Here is a 10258-nt window from a genome sequence, read left to right on the forward strand (position 1 = left end):
CTTGCCCAAGGTGCCATGTAGTGGGACTGAACCCGGAACCATGTGGTTGGTAAGCAAGCTACTTACCACACAGCCACTCCTACGCCTATATATATATGTGTGTGTATATATATATATATATATATATATATATATACATAAATATGTGAAAGTATATCGAAACACATATACATGAACACAGCCATATACATATGCATACAATGGGGTCTCTATATGTGAGCATAATCCATTCCAGAGCCCTGTTTGTTAACCAAATTATTTGTTACATGAATAGTTGAAATACATATAAATAGAGGTAATCTTTTGTGAGCCACACTAAACTCCATGCAAAGGCATAAAATGAGGTTTTACTTGTCCATAAATAAATAATACATAAATGTATATATGTATATGTGCTGTGTGTGTGTGTATACATGCACACATTTCTCCCTTTGTCTTACTGATGTCAACCCACAATTATGTTTCCAGCAAAAACATATAAGAAATATTATCATTTTCTATATAATGTATGTAAATTTACAAGCCCCATGAAATGTATACATGGACTTTAATGAACTGTTTGTACATGTTCTGCCAGCTAATTATATGCATATGTAGTCTGCTTGTGATTTGTAGTTCAAATTTCAGCTAATAGGCTCCCAGTCACTTATAGGCATGCATAGTCTGCTCGTTGTTCCTTGATCAAATTTCAGCTCATTCTGCAAGTTTAATTTTCTTTAGAAAATCCGTTCATTATTCAGTTTGTGTAGAGAACCTTGTATATATAGGTACCTCACTGTAAACATATCTACATGCATTCTTACTGCTTGTCTAAGTATACAGACATACTTTCATATAGTTATATATAATCATATATATGCATATAGAAGTACTTTCATACTTAAATTAACACACCTATCTATATTATAATGACATAATCTAATTGAAGATCAAGGCGTTCTCGGACTTTGCACTGCAAATTTCCTCTGCAAAATTGGGTTAACTGTGACCCATCTCATAAATGAACCCTGTGAGGTGAGGTGTCTGCCACAATGAGTGTTGCAGGCCATTCTCCAGGATAATGCCATCACAGTCATGTCCTCAAGATGTGGCTGAACACACCATTTTTTTCTGGAGTGTACTCACCCCCTATTTTCTTATGGTTGATTTCCTCCTCCTACTCTGTTTCCTTGTAATTAAAATGTGATTCAATCTTTATATGAATAAAACTAATTTTAGTGTTTGATTATCATGAAAGTAATATTTTTAGAATTTTAATCATTAGCATTTACACAATTCTAGATATGAAAATTAGTCATCAGACCAGTTCATTAAAGTCAGCAATTAAAAAACAGTGAATTTAGTTTTCATACATCTGGGTATGGAATTGGACTGAATGTAGGTATATCTTGTAAATTTTAGACTTACATACTGAAGTGATTTCAGAATTCCTATTCAAAATTGTATCTTCAGCAAAAAGGATCCCCACTATGTTTGCCACACATAAATCACACGGCTTTTTAATATCACTGGAAAATTTGTCCCCTGCCAAATTCTCAGAGTGCTGTACTAGATGCTTTTTATCTGTCAAGCCCCAGATATAATATAGAAGAATGATATATTCCTACTAGCCTGGTTTTGAGATATATGACTGTGTGTCATGTCTAGCCTTAAATTTACTGGATGTTAAACCTATATACAACTTACTCATAGTGATGGGGAGAGGAGTTAATCACATACATATACTACCTTGTTAAAATGGCAGTTCTCATCTAAAGAACAATTATTTCTATTACAGCAATTAAATTTGCATCGTATCTACCATCAACATTAACAATATTATTATTACTATTTGTTAATTTAATTACATCTAAAAATGTAATGTTTCGTCCAAACTTAGCTGTAGAATAAGACAATTTTACAATATTCCTATGAAAGATCTTACAATACTTATATACCAAAGCATTTTCCAGTAGAACATGTTCTACTGGAAAATACTTCTTGAAAAAGAAAAGATTTTAACTATAAATGTGGCCAAATAATATAGCTAGATATGTTCTTCCTAATTCTAGGCTTCTTAATAAAATACAGTTTCTCTTTAAAATACTAGTTGCTTTGTTACAAGTTAAGCTTCCTTTAAAAATTTCCCCATTAGCTGACAAATGAGCTAATCACAATGAGATACATTTAACCAAATATTCTTTGCAGTTTAGATAATGTGAAATTTTTTGACATAATTAAGGGTTTCATTAGATTTTCTATATAAGCAATCCAACAGAGAGATTCTGGGTCAGAATCTAAGAAATTCACAAAAGATAGAGTTTTGACTAATATCACTGACAAATTAAAACCTTTGAGATACTAAAATCAAGTTCTTCCTAAATCCATCTATAGCTCAGGACCTGCAATTAGTCAGGGTCAAAAGACTGTCATCTCTCTATAAACTGCCTCCTAAATTGGAGAACTTCATCAATAAGGTGAAACAGAATAAATAAGTTATTGACCTCAATCAAATCACTTGCTCCCTAATCACATCAAATAGTGTATTTGCAGATTTATTATCCAGACAGTTGTTGTATCTCATAATAGTTTCCCAAGCATGGATAATTACATACATCATATAGAAAAAAGAGTAGAACACTTTTAGGGACTAGGTAATTTTACATACGTTACACAAAAATTATGCACACACATATATGCACACATACATACAAGAGCATTAGCAAAACGAAGAGCATCTGGCCTTGGTAAAATCTGACTTGACAAATTGTCCGACCTATGCAAGCATGGAAAAGTGGATGTTAAAAATGATGATGAATGAATGGTGAATGAATAAAAACACACATATATATCCATAGCCATCACTTTCAAGTTTGTATGACTGGCAGCATATACCATACTTTTACTGTTTTAGACTACTTTGTAGTCATGAGCTGATACAGGCACTCTCTCTCTCATCCTTGTCGCAAAAGAACATCAAAAAGTGACAGCTTGAGAGAAGAGTGTTATGTCTGCACTCAGATGGTACCCATTTTCATTTGAAGAGACTGCAATATGAAATGAGTGCCTTACTCAAGGACATAACAGAGGGAGGGAAGGAGGGCATTAGTGAGTGATATGCCTTCCTTTTTACTTTTCTGGTTAGTGCTTTTGTAAGCAGACTGTGTATATATGTGTCTGCATGTGCAATGGTGCATATGGTACAATGTCTTTCTTTTTTTTTTCTTTTTTTTAAAGGATATTTTTTATTTTAGAACTGCCACTACCTTTCATCCACACACACACAAGTTCATGCAGGAATCAATTACTTTAATGAAAGTCAATCAGTGTTTAAATCCTTCTCGATTAACTTTTGCCTATCATCTTTCCAGATTTCATATAGAGGATTTATGCCAAGTATGATGATGGTAAGAAGGGAACATAATTAAAGACAAGTTTATATGGTCATAAAGACTGTTTAAGATATATAAAAAATATATTCATCACTCAGTGAAAACAGTAATATTTTTTCTAATTCCAATGATGATGATGACGATGATATATTTCAAGAATCTTCCAGAGAAATGATTCTATAAGATTTTGGATATAGTGTGTGTATGTGTGTGTGTGTGTGTGAGGGGGGGGGGGGGTATCTGCATGTATGTATGCATGCATGCACACACACACACAGAGTAATCATCATAAATGACATTTTGATCATAAATGAGTGACACTGAAGTTTAGTATTCTATGCTAGTGTAACGTTTCACTATTACACCTGGTCATTTACAAAATCAGTAGTGCTCTCAAAGTCTATATTCAATTTAAAACTAAACTTGTGATTAAGGAAGAAATTTGCCAACGATAGAAATACCAATAACAAAGAAGAATTAAAGTGACATTGTGCAACAGATTTTTCCAATACCCTCTTAGGCTAAAAGTTACTTCCAGCTAAATGCAAAATAGAAAGATGACATAAATAACTTTGATTCTTTACCAAATATAAATATAGGTCTGCTAAAGAAAACAAACGAGACAGTATGTTGTCTAGTGCAATAGAACTTGATACCAGAAGAAAGCTGATTAAAGTAAGAAAGTAAACATAAAGACTACAGCCTAACGATTATCAATAATAACGTCTATAGACTGAGAATGTTACCTTCCATGAGTACTAAACTAACTCAGTTAGGCTAATGTTAGACCTAAGATAGAACATTTCACTGTTGGCTGAGGTTGGAGGGAATCCAACACATGCCAAACTAGAAAAGCAATATCAACACCTGGCTCATGATAAATTATAGAAAAATGAAGGCATGTAATTCTAAGTCTAGTCTGAAATAGTGCCTCTTGATTGCCATTCACAATATTAAATAGCAGCAGCTAAAGAACTAGTTTCTAAGGGTACAGAAATATACCAGAGAAAATAACCTAAGAAATGACAGTGAATGGTGCTTCTGAATCTAAAAACCATTATAAATCAGCAGGTCTCCTATGAATTCCAAGTACTGAATATCTAAATGTCTACATTCCCAGACACAAATATTACAATTGTGTACTCAGCAATGTCACAATTTAGAAAAATGTTTTCAAAGACTTAGATTGATATGAGTCAACTTTTTAGTGATCAAATATTACTTCTAGTGTTAACAACAGTAATAATAAATTCACATAAGATGAGAAAATAAAAAGAAATTTTAAAAGTGGGTGAGTAAAATTTTGTCAGCAGAGGTAGATGTTAAGAGTGATTCCAGCAGAAGAATTTGGCAGTTAAGTTAATAAACAGCAGATAAAGTATACAGGTCAAGGTTAAATTCATTGGCAGATCTTAGCAATCAATCTACTTGAAAGTTGTTCTACATTTACAGTTTTATACTTTTCCATATTTTTTCATCTTAACTTTTATTTTTTATATACCTTGAATATTGATTAATCTTTCACAAAAGAAAACATCAACAATCAATTTTTCCTATATTTACTGACCATAATTCTTAATGTTTTGAATATTTGTAGTTGTGTTTTTATATTTTTCTTTTATATTCAGGTCAGAATGTAAGGTAATTGGAATCTGGTAATAAAATCATAAACAATATTTAGAAAAATGAAAATAAACATTACTTACAGTCTTTCTCTAAAACAACAGGTTGTTTATCTTGAGACTTTGGAGCTTCAGTTAAGTGTAATCCTGTTTCAGGATCATAACCGACTTTCTCAATTGTTCGTTTGCAAGCTCTCACTATGGATCCCCCCTACAAACAGAAGTTAAGAAAAATGATGGTTAAAAAAGATAATTGAATGCAAAAACCTTTGCATAAATACTGAAAAAGAATGCTGTCAGAAAATATTTTTACTGCAGTTTGGTTTCTTCCAACAAAAATAAACACAAAAAATAAAAATAACAATTGTTTCTGACAACAGACAGAAGGTCAGAATTTGGCGGGAGGGATAGTTAAATAAATCAACATCAATACTTGAGTGGTACTTCATTTTATCAATCCTAGAGGGATGAAAGGCAAAGAGAACACCAGTGGGATTTGAACTCAGAACAAATACAAGGCATTTATTGTATTCCTGTAATGACTCTACCAATCCATCACGCTAAAATAATAATCTTAGCAAAAATAAAAAAGTATCTGCAGGTGAAAGGTAATCAGTATTGTCATAGATGTAGTGATTTGGTAAAAGAATGTAGACATCTATAATTAATGTTATCAAATATTTTCTTTTCTTAATACTTATATACATCAGATAAAGAGAATGTCTTCACCAACATCAACTATCTCACAGTGTCAAAAAAATAAAAAAACAGTAAAGTATTGGCACTGATTTCACCAACCTCACACCACCAATTTTCTAACCTGGTGCCTAATTGCTTGTATCATTAATAGAAACCATATTAATGATAGTAGCATACAGAAAAAAAAAAGTGAAGTTAAGGGTAAAAGCTTTCAAACAAAAAGTTTAATAACACAGTGCCTGTAGTTGCATAAATGATAATGTACACGACTGAATACTTGACACAGTTTTGTCATCTATGCTACAAATATATATCGTAATTATATCATAATTGATTTTTCTTTGCATCCTTCAAGGGTTAACGAAAAAGCTGCCAGATATACACTAAAGTAGAGATGGTCAATCAACTAGCTATATCTCTTCCATATAAATGTGTAGTCTTGTGCCAATGTAAGAAACTACAATAGCATTGCTGTTAGTTCAAGTTTTAATTATCTTGATTAAAACAATTTTGCTTACACTTTCATCACTAATTCCATACAAATTGCATGTATATAAAATTTGCCAGCACAAATAAAGAAGCAGTGTTATACAAAATTCAGAAGCTCCACCCTTAATAAACCATACAATTATATTATACCATAAAGCAGCAGCTTTTAATATTACTTCTTATTTTTAAATGATGGAAAGGGCAGGTGTATAATTAATTGAATCAACCTTAATTATACTTTAATTACTAAAATTGGTTTGAATGTTTACAAGATTCTATAAATTCAACAGCATGAATATTGAACAACACTCTATTTAATGACATTTAGAAAAGATACCATTATGGAAAATTTTTTACCAATGTTCATTTTATCAACTCCAATTAGATTAGAAAGTTAACTTTTGTTTTGTGGACAATGTACAAGATACTTCCAATATCAAAAATGCAAAAATTACTACAAATGTTAACACAACAATAGTAGTTGGAAGCTAATTATTACTATTTCAGATATTATAAGTAATTTTAAAATGAATTTAAAAACATGTTCAATATTTCACCTAACTTTAAATTGGTCACTTTATTAAAGAAACAAGCAATAGAAGTGATTTTTAAACTTTCATTTTTCCATGAACATAATAATACAGATAAGTAAAAGCTGACTTTTACTAGCACATTTAAACCCATTTTATTTTTGTGAGAATGCAGAGCTTACAGCTTCTAGGCCAAACACAATACTGCAGAAACTGACACCCTTTCCTATAGTATTTCTAAGGCAGCAATTTTAAACATCAATAATATCACTAGCTTAGCATCAAAAGCAGCTACACTTGAAATATTTTTAGATCTGAAGATTTCCATCTTTGAGAAAGAGGGGATGTTACAAACCTTTTTATCAGAGAGAAAGAGAGAGGGAATGATTGCTCCACTCCAAAAGAAAGAGATAGTACAAATTAAATATTAAAAAAAAAACCCAAAAGCCACTCACACAACAGTTACCAAAAAAGTTTAGTTAGCACATGTGAAAAAAAAAAATCTTTGGTAACTTTAAAATCAAGAAATTTTATCTCCCAAATGATCTTGTAACACTCATGCTCTTACGCTGTTTCCTTGCTGCTTATGAAATATGTTTACACCTATCCAGAGAAAGCATCTTAAACATATATATATATATATATATATATATGTATATATATATATATATATATCATCATCGTTTAACGTCCGCTTTCCATGCTAGCATGGGTTGGACGATTTGATTGAGGACTGGTGCAACCGGATGGCTACACCAGGCTCCAATCTAATTTGGCAGAGTTTCTACAACTGGATGCCCTTCCTAACGCCAATATATGCATATATATATATTTGTTTAAAATGCTTTCTCTGGATAGGTGTAATATATATATATTCACAATAATTTTGTCTTTTAGCCCAATAACCATGAACTGAGAATATTGATAAAAATGCCTCAAATTGAAGTATTAAATATACGGTGTTTATCCTCAGGTCAGCCCTGATTAGGCAAAGCTACAATATAACATGGTCCATCTTTAGTCATCACATTTTTTATAGACAGTTTATAAAAACTGCATTATGCAATATAATCTGACAGCGGTGTAACTGGAGGGTATTTGGCTATTATTTTTGTCAAGAGGTCCCTTTACTACCTCAAAAGAACACATGGAATATAAAAAAAATAGATGTCCATTAGACCTCAGGTTTCAGTCTGCTCTTGTGTGTTATTTTCTCCAGGCCATTTCAGAGGAGTTTAAGATTAGCTGTTTGTGGAAACTCTAGTATGCTAACTTAATTCACATATGGAATCTCTCAGTGAATTAAAGAAAATATTGCAAACATGAAAGCAAAACTTAGAACCAAGAGATCTCAAAGCAAGCTTAGAAAAGACAAAAATTCTAGCGAATAGGAAAGAAGTCAGGATTCTGCTTCCATCAAGAAGGTGACTTTGCTCAAACTATGAAAAGGGATCAGAGAAATTGACAGACTGAAAGACTTTGTATGCAACATACTCAAAAGCAGTGAGAAATAAGAGCATCCATGTAAATGAATTCTTTTAAATACTCAGAAGATTCTCCAGAAGTAGTTAATGGCTTCCATTACCTGGGTAGCCTAATTAGTCATAGAGACAAGTGTTATAAAGGCACAGTAACCAGAAAACAGAATAAGATGAATCATTTTTCATCAACGATCTCATTGTTTGTTTACATTTGGTGTCTCAGATATGAACCACTGTAACAAAATCAGTGCTGGCTATAATTTTTATGGAAAATCGGTAGAGATGACTTTAGCACGTAATTTAAGAGCACAGCTAACACAATACTACATGGTATTGACATTTAATATGCTTTGCAGTATATTATGGTTGCATAATGAAATACCATGTCCCCACAAGTCATTACAAAGTAATGAGATACTGTGCTAGAAGACCCATCCAAAGAAATCATAAAATGATGATGATCATTAAATATAAAACAAAGTCCTATAAAAAATTTATTTTTATAGAATAATGAGTGATTAATAAGCTGATAGAAAAGAAAACAATCCCAGAATTCATGCACACTATAGGATCACTGCATCATAAATTCTATTTTGTATGTCAGAATTAGGTCAAGCAGCATTAGAGCCAAGTTCAACAATATTAGCAAGGTTCCATAAATTTTATTATCAAATAAAACAAATCACAAAGAAAAACAAGACAGTCAAAACATATCGACCACTATTGGAATTCATTTATTTGAACGAATCTATATGGAAACAAAACTACCCTTATCCGAATAACTTGTTCAATCCTTAGCAAGAAATTGTCAAAGTTTTCTTTAAATTTCACTTAGTTTTTTTTTTTTTTTTTTTTTTTTTTTTTTTCTTGAGATGTCAACAGATATGCAAAACAATATTTATCCCCCACCCACCCAAAAATAAATTTTGCGTCCCTGAAAAAAAAAAAATCACAGAAAGACCCTAAGGAAATGTTGCTAACTTATCTAAAATATTTCAACATTCATCAAAGAATGGTTTTTATTTTTTACCCTTTTTTTTTTACCATACTTCTGGTGAAACACATTGCTTTTAATTTCAATTAATTTTGAAAATAATGAAAAATTTAGTCAAATAAGTTTGTTATAAATTCTGATTGAAGGTTTTAATTTAAATAACTTTAAAACAGGAAGTTTGCATCATAAAACCAGAGGCCGTCTCAGGCAGTTTCAGGAGGGTTGGTATCAAAAGGGTTAAATATGAATTTTAAAAACTGAAAAAATAAATACTTTTTTTGAAGAAAATTTTTTTAAAGTCACTTACAGAAAAATAATTACTTTCCAATTCTTAAATTAGTTTTTTATGTTTTTTTTATTTTATAACCAAATTTAAATAGGCAGCAGAAAATATGCATAATCTGACTAGAAAACTACAAACTTAAGTGACATACATTCTATACAACACTAAGTAGGTGTCTATTAAGTCCAGAGCATCTGGTCTCTCAAAAAAATTTGATGAGATGTACAGTTTTATCAGCAGCCACAGATGTGCTATTTGGGAGAGCAAATGTACGCAAGGTACCATTCCAAAATATAGAGTTAAAGAAACTACTATTAGTGAATTTAAAAGGTTGTATAACAGAAGTTTAAAACCTAGATACACAATTACTTAACCAGATTCACTTAAAATACTAAAGAAATTTCACCTATTATATTAGAAAGTATATCAAAACTGAAATGCTTCAGTTTTAAACAAGTGAAGGTTGAACAAACTTATGGCAATTAAAATCATTTTAAAATATAAACATGCTTATCAATACTACAGATATCAAAAGCATTAAATGTCCATGTCTAAACACCTCCAATAACTAACAAACCATAAACTTGACAATATCATTTCTTACATAGGCTCAAGAAATTTGATAAACAGGATAATGGTAACAGAAAATTTAACTTTTATACTTTTCTGAAGAGCATTACTAGCTTAATTCTGGAAATTGGACTGTAGACTCAGTCCATTGAAAACTTTGTAGCATATTTGTATGATTTTGGACAAGCAATCTATTTATTAAAAATTCCTCTCTCTGTC

The 10258-nt window shown here is 31.2% G+C and overlaps 1 protein-coding gene across 1 annotated transcript in view; it reads right to left on the reverse strand.

Moving 5' to 3' along the window:
- The window catches only part of LOC106883885 (bromodomain-containing protein 1), a 106396-nt gene that overhangs the window by 26103 nt on the left and 70035 nt on the right, over positions 1-10258 (reverse strand). The window contains exon 8 of the mRNA XM_014935024.2: positions 5078-5204. Within this exon, the coding sequence (XP_014790510.1) occupies positions 5078-5204 (127 nt within the window). The remainder of the gene's footprint in view (positions 1-5077; positions 5205-10258) is intronic.

The sequence above is a fragment of the Octopus bimaculoides genome, chromosome 1 (genome assembly GCF_001194135.2).
Source record: "Octopus bimaculoides isolate UCB-OBI-ISO-001 chromosome 1, ASM119413v2, whole genome shotgun sequence".
Taxonomy (NCBI): Eukaryota; Metazoa; Mollusca; class Cephalopoda; order Octopoda; family Octopodidae; genus Octopus; species Octopus bimaculoides.